Genomic DNA, 14,795 nt, shown 5'->3' on the forward strand with positions numbered 1-14,795 from the left:
CCTGGGAATCCACTGACATTTGCTAGAGGCAGATGGCAGAAGATGGGATGGTGAGATATTAGGAGTCAAGGAGAAAGAGACTTCACATACTTGGCTTTGCCAAAAGCTTCTAGAATCTGTGTTTAGGATCTTAGGCTTGTATTCTTCTCATTTCAGACGCACCCTTGCAGTTAACTGTTTAGCTATGCTGGGTTTTTTTTTCTTCTTATTTTAGTGCAGTAAATATGGAGCTATTAAATATTCTTAAAATTACGTAAGCCTAAACTTTTGGATAAATGTAGGTTGTGTTTCCTTGACTTGTTTCCATATGGCTCTGTTTTGAGGATGTTATTATATAACAAGAATATGGAATGTATAATTCTTAATATATATTCCATCTGATTCAAATGCAACCTTCTTTTAAGAAACTAAAGGCTTTTAAAGCTGCGTTACTTCCAATGAGTAGATTAAACTTCTGACTCTTGATGAATTTATTCCTACCAAAAATAGTTAACCTATTTTTGATTACTTGTTAATGTATCCAGATTGGCATGATAGATTATACACAAAGTAGAGCTCATCCTGTATTTTTAGACACTTGATGCTTCTGTTCAGCATGAGCTCTAAAATGCACCCACAAAGTTTCGCATGTGCAAACTACTTTTCACTGGCACATAGCTTGGAAGGAGAAAACAAAAGGAAGGTTTGGGCCAAAATGTGATGGTGTGTTAGTCAGCATAGTCATGAGGCGCTATTTTGCATTTGGGCTCCAGTGTGAGGATGTACAGTCACACACTGATGTGTCCCCGAGGACTGCGGACTGGAATCCCATCCCCCTTGAAAGGAGAATGCAGCAGTATTGCAAGGGGGAGGGTGTGCTTAGCTGCCTTTTAGGGTACTTCACTCAACTATCAGCAAAGATTTTTTTTTAAATTTTAGTTATTTTATGCTGAACAAGCAACCTGAGGTAAAGCATTGTGAAAGATCAGATACCACATTTGTCTTTTATGAGCTACGTCTGCTCTGAGCTGGGTATGAGGTGATTACCTTAATGGGCGTAGCGGGGAAAAGCTTAAATCTTAACTGTGTGAGCAAAGTACTGGGAAAAATCACATTAAAATTATCCTACTCTGGGCTTCCCTGGTGGCACAGTGGTTGAGAGTCCGCCTGCCGATGCAGGGGAGACGGGTTCGTGCCCTGGTCCGGGAAGATCCCACATGCCGCGGAGCGGCTGGGCCCGTGAGCCATGGCCGCTGAGCCTGCGTGTCTGGAGCCTGTGCTCCACAACGGGAGAGGCCACAACAGTGAGAGGCCCGTGTACCGCAAAAAAAAAAAAAAAAAAAAAAAGTATCCTACTCAAAGAAATTATCATTGCTTCTGATAGGAATATGGAAGCATTTTTGCAAATGCTGCTGCCAGTGAGTTAAAATATTTCATCTTCAAATTAAAATATTTCCTCTTCAGATAAGAGATATAGGTAATATATAGATATGGTGGGTATTTTTTTTAGAGATGGTTATTTTACATTTTTAGACTATTGGCTAACTTTGAGGATGTATGGTTCAAGAAAATTTCAGAAAATGTATTTCATGAAGGGCTTGATTAAATGACTAATTCAACAAGGACCCAGAAAAAACACTAGGGCGGAAGCCTGCCTAGCAATATCATTTTTGACCAGAATGATCAAGACGAGACATATGTTCATGTGAAGAAGGTAGGTGATGTGATATTTCCCTGTCATTCAAAGATAAAAAGATAAAGAATCCATCTTCTCCCACCTCCTAAACCAAGTTTCAGCAAACATAGACTAAAACGATGCTTTTTCCAATGTAATGAACTTTAGGTGTATTTTCTGGTACTTCACTTTTACATGAGGGATTTGAATGAATGAATCAATGAATAGATTAACAAATGAATGCATGAAGGAATAAACCTGATCAATATTGAACAGTGGAGGTGGCTGAGTGGCATAGTGGTGAAGATAGAAGGCCTGTGTTCAGATTTACCACCTGTGAAAACTTAAGCAAGTGCTTAAACTTGGTGTGTGTCAGTTTCCTCATCTGTAAAATTGGACTTCTGACAGTATCTACTTTGTAGGTGGTATGAGGGTTTTATAAGACGAAACGTACAATTCTGAGAACTTTGGAAGCACTTAGTAGGCACAGTTACTGTCACTGTTACTGTTATACCTTGTGTTTAGAGCATTAGGAAGAACATTCAGTTGCTTCATCCACTGGGCCGCTTCCAAAATAGTTGCTCTGGGGACCTGAAGGACATATTATATCTCATTGGAGTATTATCTAAATAGACACTTCTCAAAAAACATTCCACAGTACATGATAGAAGGTTCCCATAATCAGATGGTACTGGGAAATGGTGGTTTGGCGACTACACAACTTCTTCAAAACTTTCATTGTGCTCATGTGTACTGTGACTCTCCAAAAATGGCACTTCCCAAACCTATTTAACCGCAACATCCTCTTCTCCAGCCCAGAACCTTGCAGGGCTACTATTCCTTAAAGTATACTAAGAAGAAAACCAGTGATGTAAGTGGGTGTTGAAATAAACTCATTGTGCATGGCACACCCTTCAAATACATCCTTTCTCCTGTAGGAACAATTGAAATCCAAACGACATATGCCAACGTGATTTACCACGTGGGTTGTCTTCTGAATACCAAGTACAACACAATGAATTTTAGATAGAGTTTTGTTTAGCCCCTAGGCCAGCATTTGGGCCTGTGGATAAGGATTTGTGTCCAGTCCTCTTAGGGCTTTTTTGGGTCACCTTCCTTGGGCTTATTCAGATGCACCGTGTGCTGAAATTAGTCATTGCTGATGAAGCGCAGGAGGTTATGTGCTTGGGCCTGGAGGCCTGATCTGACCTCTGATCTCTCAGCCTCATCTCATGCTGCTCTGTCCTTTCTCTCCCTGTGGTCCAGCCGTAGGAAGTTCTTCCATTTATGTGAAAGGCCAGCTATCCCTGCCCCTTTTGTACATCTATTTCCTCTTTCAGGAATATCCTCTCCTCCACCCTTTATTCTCAACCTGGTAAACTCTTGTTCGTCTTTCAAGACCCCAGCTCCAGGGTCACTTTCCTCCAAATGCCTATCCAGACCCTCCCAATCTGGGTTAGGAGCTTTCCTTATGATTCTGTAGTGTCCAGTAAATCCTTGTGTTACTTTCCACCATATTTTGTCACTTGTTTTCCCTCTGGACTCTTAAGTTGCTATATATCGTTTGTTTGAGATATTTACACACATTGAATGCTCAGATATTAACTCTATTATTCAGTCATTTTTGTGGAAAGAATTTCAAGGCACAGAATACTGCCATCACTCTAGAAAGCTCCCTTATACCTCTTACCAACCAACCTTCACTCCCAGAAGCAGCTACTCATCTGCTTTCCATCAACCACAGGTTAATTTTGCTTATTCTAGAATGACATGGAATCAAATACTATTTACCTTTATGTATCCAGGGTTTTTTCGCTCAACATACTGTTTTTGAGATGCACCCATGCTGTTGCATGAATCTGCAATTGGTTCCCTTTTATTACTAAGGAATCTTGCTTAGATGAATTTACCACAATTATCCAGTCTTCTGTGGATAGATACCTGGCTTATTTCTAGTTTTTGGCTCTTATAAATAAAACTGCTATAAACAGTCTGTACAAGGCTTTTTGTGAATTATGTTTTAATTTTTCTTGGATAAATACCTAGGAGTAGAATTCATCCTAGAATTGGTGCCTATTTAGCTTTTAAGAAACCTGAACAGTTTTTGAAGTGATTGTATGGGCTATAAACTTCCTGGGTGCTGAGACAAAGTCTTGTTCAACTCGGTTTCCCTGGTGTCCGACCCAGTGCAGGGCACATACTAGGCACTCAGTGTTGATTGAAGAGTGAACGGACAAGAAGCTCAAAACAGTTTTCCTTCTGACACACCCTCTACTAACTGAAAAAATAAATAATGCTTTGTCCATCAAAGGGATGGAAACTTGACTGGCTAGATGTGGGCTTATTCCAAGCAGATGAAAAATGGGGAATAACAGTTCCCTTCTGACCCTGCCCTGGACCTACATGTGCAGGTGAAGCCAGGTATGTAGATAGACATGGGACCATAGAAGGGTCCTGATCACCAGCAGCTGCAAAACTTACCTCCTAAAGTTAAAACTCCCAGCATTCCCATTCAAAACCCTCCACAACCTACTCTTCCAACACAGCCCCACCCCTTTGATTTATCTGCACTAAACTCATAATTCCACCAGACCCAACAGCTCTCTTTTCTTATGGCATCCAGCATTTCCTCCCCTTTGCAGTAGGGGTGAGCTTTACCTAAAATACCTCCACCCGAGGCCACCTCTTCCTGTTGACATTCTGGTCAGCCAGGCTCAATTCCAGTTCTGTCTTTGCTCTGAAGGCTGTCCTGGCTACCACATCTAAAAGTGCTCTCTTTGGAAGATCTCTGAAGTGGTGTCCGCCTGTGGACAGTGTTCATTAGCCTCTTTTATAGTTATCTGTGTCTGCATCTTCCTACTCTGTGAGGTAACAGGCTATCAGAGGGCAGTGTGCTTAGTGGCCCTTATTGGTCTGGAAGGCGCTGGGGCCATTGGTCACTAAGTCACTGAGGCTACTTGCTCTTTGCTCTTGGTGGCTGATTCCACTAAAGAGAAGTTAAATTGTATGGTAATGCTATGGCTCCTTCTTAAAAAGAGTTGTTTACAGAAGAAAGAGATCTGTCTAAAAGGAGGAGGATGTAGTGTAAACTTGGGAATTTGTGTCACCTGGTAGATAATAAAAGGGAAATTCGTTTCTTAGGCTCCAGTGTTAGTCATAGGTCACAAGTCAGGAAGCACAAATATTAACATCTAGAGTAGCTCCACATGACATTTGTATGCATAAGACAATGTAAAATCATCTCCTATAGGAAGAGATGGCTCCAAGGAGTAAAGTAATTAATCTTAGTATATATGTTCTCATTTGATTCCTGTTTTAATAAAGTCCTAATTTTGCCTCTGTTCTGCAAACTGCCTACTTCTCTAATGGTACAATTTCTAAAAGTATTTAAGTTTAATTTCCAGAAATGTAATATAGTCATCTCTGCTCTGATTGCAAACATAAATATGAAAAGAATGCTGAGTGTGAAAATTTACATTGAAAACATTTTCTATAATGTTGTACTTTTCAAATTTTAATCATTTTTGAGTGACATAAATTCAAAGCTGCAGTTGGAAAAGATATTTCAGGGTTTGGTTTCTCAGCAAATGTTATTTCAAACAGATAAGAATTACAAAGTAATTCTCGTTTTTAAAAAGAAAAAATTTTATGTTGCTCTGAAAACTGTAAATACCAATTTCTCAGAACAGAAAAAGGCATGTAAGTTCTTTGACATCTCATAATTTTGTAGTTGATCAAGAGAAAAAAACACTCATTTATATACCTTTAAAGAATTGGGTGCCTTTTTTAAAAAGTCTGGTAATAACATAATTATTAAGAAGTAGGTAGAACTAATTAGCTTGGGTGTGTTTGATCTAATTGCTTGCCTTCTTCTGGTTTAAAGCAAAACACTGGATCTGGTATGCTTAAGAATTTTAACATCTGCTTTTCCCTCTACTGAACCAGTAAGAAGTAAATGCAGCATTAAAATTCCTAGGTTGATTTCCTGCATTATTCACCTGGCAGAGAAATGAATTCAGTTCTTCTTTCAGCAAAGTGAGAGGCATAACTCTTTCAGTGTGGGTAGGGTCATGCAGAAGGCAGTTTCCAATTTTATTGCCATGGTACTTAGGAGTCCCTGGTCTCTACAGCTTTAAGAGGAATTCAGTGCCATTTTCAGGCAGGAAAATACTGCCCTGTCCTTGTAGCTGGAGACCTACATATTGTTTAATTCAGCACAATCTTAAAAAGCTGTCCCTGGGCTTCCCTGGTGGCGCAGTGGTTGAGAGTCCACCTGCCGATGCAGGGGACACGGGTTCGTGCCCCAGTCCCGGAAGATCCCACATGCTGCGGAGCAGCTGGGCCCGTGAGCCATGGCCGCTGGGCCTGCGCGTCCGGAGCCTGTGCTCCGCAATGGGAGAGGCCACAGCAGTGAGAGGCCCGCGTACCGAAAAAAAAAAAAAATTCAGCCAGCATATTTTTAATTTCTAAGAGATTTTTCCTTGTTCTCTTATAGTTCCTATTTTATGGAATCTTGTTTGGTGGCCGAAATATCTTTTTAAAATTTTTTGAAGATGTTAATTATGGTTTTTGGATGTTTTCTTCAGCTTCTTGTGTTCCTGAGTTGTGTTCCATTTTCAAGTTAGGTTTGTTTTAAGCTCTCCTTTTCATATTCCATAGTGTACCTACCATTGTGGATTGGTGTGAGGTTTGAATTGAATGCTTGACTCAAGGTCAAATAATGTTAGTGGCTTAAAGAGAGAAGCCCTATTATGCAGTTCTATCTTGACTACATTTTCAGCTTCATTCCTACTGAGAAGACAAGGATTAGAATAAATGAAATTGTAAGGTACTTTCTAAACGTAAGAATTCCAAATTGGTGATTCCCACAACTCTAATTACAGTAGGTAGAGTTTTTGAATAAGGTATTCAGTAATTCATTCATTCATTTGACATTATATATTGACACCTACTATTGTTAGGAACTGAAATTTACTCAGATATTGTTGGACTAGATGTACATCTTTTAGTTCTTATTTCTTTAAAAATGTTACTTTTTAGTTTTAAGTAAACTCAGAAGACTAAAGAATAGGAATCCAAATTCTAAAAGAACATTATCAATTCACAAATGGACTCAGGGTATAAAATGAGATTTTTCTAGGACTTCCCTGGTGGCTCAGTGGTTGAGAGTCCGCCTGCCAATGCAGGGGATACGGGTTCGTGCCCCGGTCCGGGAAGATCCCACATGCCGCGGAGCGGCTGGGCCCGTGAGCCATGGCCGCTGAGCCTGCGCGTCCAGAACCTGTGCTCCGCAACGGGAGAGGCCACAACAGTGAAAGGCCCGCCTAACCCCCCAAAAAACCCAAAAAAACAAAAACTGATCTATACATATTTCACATCCAGAAGAGACATCTATCTAGTTTATTGCCACAGTATTCTGTTTATATCAGATATGTAGAAGCTATGCTATTGGAATAACAGAGAGCCCTTTATAATTTTATAGTCCAAGTATATGAAAGAGTATGGACTTTTAAAAAACTTATCATGGAACATGCACAAAAATAGAATCACTTAATGAATTAACGATTACCGACACAGCTAATCCTGGTTCATCGATGCCCTTTTCTTTTGTCCTCTCATGTTAGGTTATCTTAAAGCAAATCCAGGATATCCTATCATTTCATCCCAAAATATTCAATAGTTCAGTATCTTTCTCTAAAAGATATGGATTCTTTCTCTTTTTTTAAACATCACCACGGTATCATTTTTTTTTAATGTGGACCATTTTTAAAGTCTTTATTGAATTTGCTACAACATTGCTACTGTTTTATGTTTTGATTTTTTTGGCCATGAGGCATGTGGAATCTTCGCTTTCCGACCAGGGATCAAACCCGCACCCCGTGCATTGGAAGGCAAGGTCTTAACCACTGGACTGCCCGGGAAGTCCCCACGGTATCGTTATTACACCTTAAAAATTTTAACAGTTTTTACTTAAAATCATACTCTCAGTACTTGAATTTCTCTGATTGTCTCAATTTTTTTTCCCTTGGTTTGTTTGAATTGGGATCCAAATAATTTCAGGTATTGCATTTGGTTTATATATCTCACGAGTCTTTTAATCTAAAGTTCCCTTGCCTTTAAAAAAATCTTACAACTTGTTGAAAAGACTGGGTTGCTTATTTGGTGAAAAGACATTTTTTTTCCTGAAAAAAATATATTTCCTGAAAAATTTTCTACATTCTGGATTTTGCTGATTGCATCCCTGTGGTGTCACTTAACGTAGTCTTCTGTCTCTATATTTCCTGTAAACTGGTAGTTGGGAATAGATATTTGATATTTGACTAGATGCAGGCTTTATTTTTTGACATGAAAAAATCTTCATAGATGGAGTTGTCTGTTTCCTACGTTGTAGATGTTGTATATTTCCTCTTGCATCCCATCAGGAGGCTTGAGGTGTCTGTTTCTCTCTTTGTGATATTAAGATTGACCCATGGGTTCAGATGTTGTCCATCCATTATAAAGTTCCCCATCAGCTCTTCTCCTAATGCTTTTAGCAGCCATTGATGATGATTGCCCAAGTCTGCTATAGATGTTATATACAGAGTTAAGAGTCTCTGAATTTGGAAAACCTCACCTATTTCCAGCTTCCCACCCCTGATTTATTCTGGCATCTTGGTCATTTATTGTCTCTTTCTTTCTTAGTCTATAATAGATTTATTATTCTCTAGTGCACTATTCCCCAAAGTATATTACATAGAACACAACACTGAAAAGTACACTGTGAGAAAAAGCTCCCCGAGTTTGGGACCTGCCACATACAGTTTTTCCCTTTCAGAGATTAATAATACAAGTGAGCCTATTAAAGTTCTGAGGAATTTGTCAGTAAAGAAACTTGATTAACCCGGAGTCTCATCAACTTACTTGACCACTGTATTCTTTTATCATTAATACCTATTAATATCCTGATTAGAGAAACACACTTTGAAATGCATCTCAGAGAAGAGGGGAAGGTGGAGGCACTTGCCCCGTTCTCCCGTGGGACTTGCTGGTGTTAAGGTCATGACTCAGTAACACGGGCATTGGCATCACTCTTCTGGGTGAGAGAGTGTGAGAGCAAATCAAAGTTCACACAGAGACAATTGACGTATCTTATGCATCTTGTGTTAACATAATTGTACCTTCATTGTATTGATTGCTTCAATTGCTGTGTTTCTTACCAGCGTTACCTACATAACCAACATAGATTATTCCAAATATGTTAATTACTGGTAAGAAAATAAAGTCCAACTCTAACTGTCACAACTTAAAAAAATTATGAGTTTGCTTTCTTACATGACACATTTACACATATACAACCCCAGAGTACACTTCAGTTATTTTATTTCAGGTGCAGGATAGGTACGTGAGGAGTAATGAAGGGAATCTTAACACTCATTGAGATCACTGGCTTCGGATGTCCAGATTGGTTTTTATGCCAGATGCTCGCATGCTGTTTGTGGTTCACTATGGGAAATGCAGTTGAGCAAACGCAGTGAGGGAGACCAATTTTCCTTAGCTCTGAGGACACCTTGAGTTTTGTACAATAAGTGTTTTCCATTAGAAGGAAAATGCTGTGCATTAATGCTCCTGAGAAAAAAATAGTGATTGCCAGTAATGCCATCAGGAAACAATTTTGTAAATGTTTCACACTATAAGCATGAATCGATCATTAAATGGGGGAACACAACTTATTTTGCAGACTTGGAATATGGATGACAATTTTTTTGAGGTGGTGTTATTCTAGGAAAGTGTGAATTTTGATTATAGGAACTTGCACAAGGGATACAGTAGTAAAGAGTATGAGTTGGAACACTTCATTAAAATAACCAAGAACAGAGCCAAGACCCAGAGACATGAAGCTCTGTTTTGTGAGTCTTCTTGGGGAGAATGGATTGGGATAAGACACGGAGAGGGCTGACACGCATCATCAATGATCCGAACATTGACTCAACGTGCTTTTGTAGCACTGAGCTGCTGGCTGCCTGGCCATTGGGTAATGTGGAGTTAAATTCAGACCTGGACAGTTAATGTTTATGATGGAAGTTATCCTGGTGCTTTTAAATTGAAACAAAGCTTTTCTTTAAAAATTATTAGGATTTAGGGGCTTCCCTGGTGGCGCAGTGGTTGAGGGTCCGCCTGCCGATGCAGGGGACACGGGTTCGTGCCCCGGTCTGGGAAGATCCCACATGCCGCAGAGCGCCTGGGCCCGTGAGCCATGGCCGCTGAGCCTGCGCGTCCGGAGCCTGTGCTCCGCAACAGGAGAGGCCACAGCAGTGAGAGGCCCGCGTACCGCAAAAAAAAAAAAAAAAAAAAAAAAAAAAAAAATTATTAGGATTTAAAATGCTTTTCTATTCAGAAAATCCAGAAAAAGGCAAAGACTACATGAATTAAATATTTTAAAACAATAGACAACCGCTTTCTTTATGACAAATTACTGTTAGGTTTGATGTTCATAGAAGGGAAGATCAAGTGTAAATTTTGACCATGGACCTTATCTTCCACTCATTAGGTAGCTTTCCAAATCCTGTGCTCTGAGGGCTGTGTGGGCTCAACTCAAATACATGTTGTAGGGAAGACTGAAAGTAGAAGGGTGGGGCATATATCCAGAAATTACCCTTAAAACATTATTTTAAATGCAACTTAAGGTAATAAATTTGTATTCCTTGAGCAGAAAGCAGTTGAAAAATGCATTCATTTGTTGCACTTCTAGAATAGTATTTGGTGCTTTACTGAGCCAAAACACAGGTGTAAACATTCTCCTACAGTATAAGAAGCTTAAGAGGCCTGAACGATGACTTCAGTTCAATCCTTCGTGAACTGAAGCCCAGAGAGCAGAAGTGACTCGCCCAAGGTTACATTTACCTTGTGGTTTAAAAGAAGATTTCATTCACTTCTCAGCTTGGGAGACACTTCATTCATTTTCAGCGTGACACATGGTTGCATTTTACACCTTGACTTTCCAGTCTGGTCCTGCAAATAACCAATTATCCAGTTGGCTCAAAAGAATAATAATGATGGTGAGCTGATGCAGGGAAGACCAGTTTTTCTTCCCGCTCGTGTCAGCTTTTCAGGTGCCGATCCCTATGGTTGTATGTCATCCAGATCCCACATTCTCTTCCTTCGTAGTTTGAAATTCCAATAGCATGTGAGCAAAGTGTGAAAATGATAAATGCAAATGTCAACAAATGCATTTTTAGCCCTTCAAGGCTACAATGAAGGGCTAAAATTAGGGGGATTTGGGGAACTGTCTCTGGGTATCAGCACATCATACAGCCCATGGCCTGGGTGTTTTCTGCCCCCTGCCCATAAGACAAAGGGGATAGGACCAGCCAAAATCTGTACACTTATCATTTTTAGAAACTTCATGAGAAGACTGACTTAGACCCTACAGTGAGACTGAGGAAATTTCTTGTGAAGGAAGAAGTTTTAGGCTGTGAAGAAAAGTTCAGCTAAATAGGGAAAAAAAAAAAAAAAAAAAAACCTGCACCAAGATTCTACTTCTCCACTTGGTTTAGCTAGGCTTTGATGTGTTTTAGCCTATTTGTCCTTATTTTAAGGTTAATAATGCTCACTCTTTTGAGTTTCCAGAGGTATGGGAAGGATCAAATTATTTCTTTTATGTCAACTAAGAGGGACAGTTGTGTTGAATCAGTAGATTAAAAGGTTTTGTCGTTTGAAGTTTTGTTTCATCATAAGAGCATTTGGTTGTTTATCTGACCAAATTATGATTGTGTTACTATTTCTTTGCTTATTAAAAAATGAGGTATTCTATTTTTTTGAATTTTTGAATTTTATTTTATTTTTTTATACAGCAGGTTCTTATTAGTTATCCATTTTATACGTATTAGCGTATACATGTCAATCCCCATCGCCCAATTCATCACACCACCATCCCCACCACCCCCACACCACTTTCCCCCCTTGCTGTCCGTACGTTTGTTCTCTACATCTGTGTCTCAATTTCCGCCCTGCAAACTGGTTCATCTGTACCATTTTTCTAGGATCCACATATATGCGTTAATATACGATATTTGTTTTTCTCTTTCTGACTTACTTCACTCTGTATGACAGTCTCTAGATCCATCCATGTCTCAACAAATGACCCAATTTCGTTCCTTTTTATGGCTGAGTAATATTCCATTGTATGTATGTACCATATCTTCTTTATCCATTCGTCTGTCGATGGGCATTTAGTTGCTTCCATGACATTGCTATTGCTAATAGTGCTGCAATGAACATTGGGGTTCATGTGTCTTTTTGAATTATGGTTTTCTCTGGATATATACCCAGTAGTGGGATTGCTGGGTCATACGGTAATTCTATTTTTAGTTTTTTAAGGAGCCTCCATACTGTTCTCTATAGTGGCTGTATCAATTTACATTCCCACCAACAGTACAAGAGGGTTCTTTTCTCCACAAAAAAAGAGGTATTCTATTTTTATTTCCAGTAATTTACAGGCATTTTGATCACAAATAAAGTTGGATGATTCATTCTACTCCCCAAGAATTCTGTTTTCTGAATCAACGAGGGTTTATTTTAACAAATGTTTTTTCAGTTTTGGGTTCTATATGATGATCATACTCTCTAGGGTAGAGCGTGTGGAAAAAGGTGGCTGATCTTGAGAAATATACAATTGCTGTGCTGGAGTCCTTTCAGGGTTGAAATGGAGTAATAAAATCAGAAATCACAGAATGGTTTCTAATTTCAAAGACAGACTGTCTGACCTTGCCTAAGTAGTTCAGGTAGAAACCAAGAAGGAATGTGGAGAAGGAAATTGAGTTCCCCTCCAGGTGACACACAAGCGCAACATCAATCCATATGGGATTACAACGTGGGCCATTGATTCACTTTAGGGTCCAGGAGATGTTTTTCTCCTGTATTTTTATTCTTATTTGAAAAAGTTCTGATTAAATCTCTCTCTCTACCTGCCTTATACTCACGCACAAATGAAAAACCTCCCACCATGTTTACTCTTGTTTCTCTATCTTCCTGAACGGGAGCCTACAGTTTAAGATAAAAGAATTCTTTCTGAAATGTATTTGGTTCTTTGGCTCTTTTTGAAAAAGTCTTTTCTTGAAACCATGAAAGGGACTTCCCAGATGCCTAGAATCACCAGTATTTTGGATTCTTTGCTGCATATTTCATACCCCAGAGGAAGGAAACTTACATGGATTAAGGACTTCCGTTCTGCCCGGCTTTGTCACATTTGTCAGCAATCACGTCCCAACTGCTTCTTTCAGTGGATGATTGTTCATTCTCCCTGTAGTGCTTCTTGCACCCTGGCTGGACCTTCTTTGGGCTAGGAGGCAGCGCTGTGGTCGGTGGCCGAGGTGAACTGTTCTCCAGTCTGTCAGCCTTGTTTGTTTTTCTTTCTCTAGTTGCTTTAGGTGTAAGGTTAAGTTGTTTATAAACTTCTCTGCAGCTGTTATCAGAAAAGGGAAGATAGGCTGTGCCCGGCTGTTGCTAGGTAACCAGAAAAATAACACACCCAGTCAGTTGTTACCAGAATGATTTTCCCCAGGAACCTGGTTCCTTTTGCTAAGTGATTTGGGTGGTGTTAACAGATTTGCATAATGGTGAGGCTGGAGGGTCTCCACCCTTCGTCTCCTTTCTCCCCTCCCCTCGCCCCATATCAGGAAAGTCCCAGGTACGTTATTTGAGTCTTCCCGATCAGTTCTTGACTTTGAGTTACTCTGAGGGAAGATGCTGTGCAGACGCAAATATGGCTTATTGCACACAGCCGGAGTAGAGAACTGTATTTCTAAGACGTTGAACCCATTTTTAAAAATAACTGGGCACCCCCTTCTCAGCAGGTGCAGTGTTTGAACAGCCCACAAATGGTAACAAGTTTTTGTTTGCCGGTTTTGCTGGGAGTATTTTGTAAAGGTTATTTTTAGCCACAGGAGATGTTTGTACACCCAACCAACCATTTTAGTGATTTTGATTAAATCATTAGATATCCATTTCATTCCTTTCTCACTGGACTCCGTCATTCTCTCCGTGGCTAGCTCTATGGCCACAGCATTTCCCAATCTTCGAGGGCTCTGACTCTGATTCATAGTTTCACCTGACTTGTAGGTCTCAAGCTGACTCTCCTGTGACCTGTGCTGTTTGTTGCAGATTTGGACCTCTCTCAGACTGCATACCTGGCCCCCCAGGACTCAGATCCGCATGGCCCTCAGCTGCAAACGTTCATAGCAGAAGCAAAGCTAAATCTACAGAGAGTAACCAGACAAGAAGGGGACACTGGAGATGGAGCAGAAGAAACTATTGTTTACCTCTAATTGTGTTATTATTTTTCCAAATGAAACAAAATACAGGCATTTTGGGGAGAATTTTTTTTTTCCTTTCCTGATGTGTGTGTGACTGTGTCCAAATTGCTTTAGGAGTAATGTTTAATATTTCGTGCAAGTTTATTTGGGGGGCATGAGTCTAATAATTAAATTATTGAAAACAACTCTGTTTGTATCATCATTAACTTATCACACCTAATTCCAGACTCCTGGAGGAGAAATTAACTTAGATAAGCAGAAGTAGGTTCGAAGTTGTTATGACCCTAGAGTAAAATTCCATATTGTATTTTCTACGGGATCATTTGTTTTTTGAAATGCCTTTTAAGATCTAGGTGAAGCACTTTGGATGGAAAGTGATATAATTGGCACATTTTCACAATCACAGCAGCTGATCAGGAGGAGTGACCTCAGGGCCCTCAAAGGCGAGGAGGATGTGGAAAAGGACTTTTCTTGGCTAGTCTTTGGGACATCAAAGGGGTCACTCCTGGTGGTGAGCTGTCACAGTCACCAAGCAACCGAGGTACCCTATTTGGACCCCCGTCCTAACCGGGTGGCCACTCTGCTGTGGACACAATCTGGACTCCTGGGACCTGGGGCAGAGACTGTTCAGATGCACCTTCGTGGTCCTCATGCTTGTGGGCTTTGAAGTCATAGTTCAGCAGCATCTTTCAACACAGCCCAGAGGCAGGGCCCCAGCAAGTTGGGTCGAGGTAAACTTCACTAGCAACACTTTGCTACTGACGTAAGACTGTATTAGCCCTTGCTTCTCTCAGCTGGCCCTGCCTCCTTTTGGCCCCGGGAGCACCAAAGACCACCACTCACTGGAGGGG

The 14,795-nt window shown here is 40.2% G+C and overlaps 1 protein-coding gene across 2 annotated transcripts in view; it reads left to right on the forward strand.

Annotated features, from left to right (window-relative positions):
• The window catches only part of ARHGEF28 (Rho guanine nucleotide exchange factor 28), a 311,840-nt gene extending 297,711 nt beyond the window's left edge, over positions 1–14,129 (forward strand). For both annotated transcript variants that reach the window (XM_060093040.1, XM_060093041.1), the window contains one exon: positions 13,793–14,129. In XM_060093040.1, coding sequence (XP_059949023.1) covers positions 13,793–13,956 — 164 coding nt within the window. In that variant the 3' untranslated portion in view covers positions 13,957–14,129. The remainder of the gene's footprint in view (positions 1–13,792) is intronic.
• The last annotated feature ends 666 nt before the right edge of the window (positions 14,130–14,795 follow it).

The sequence above is a fragment of the Mesoplodon densirostris genome, chromosome 3, assembly GCF_025265405.1.
Source record: "Mesoplodon densirostris isolate mMesDen1 chromosome 3, mMesDen1 primary haplotype, whole genome shotgun sequence".
Classification (NCBI taxonomy): domain Eukaryota; kingdom Metazoa; phylum Chordata; class Mammalia; order Artiodactyla; family Ziphiidae; genus Mesoplodon; species Mesoplodon densirostris.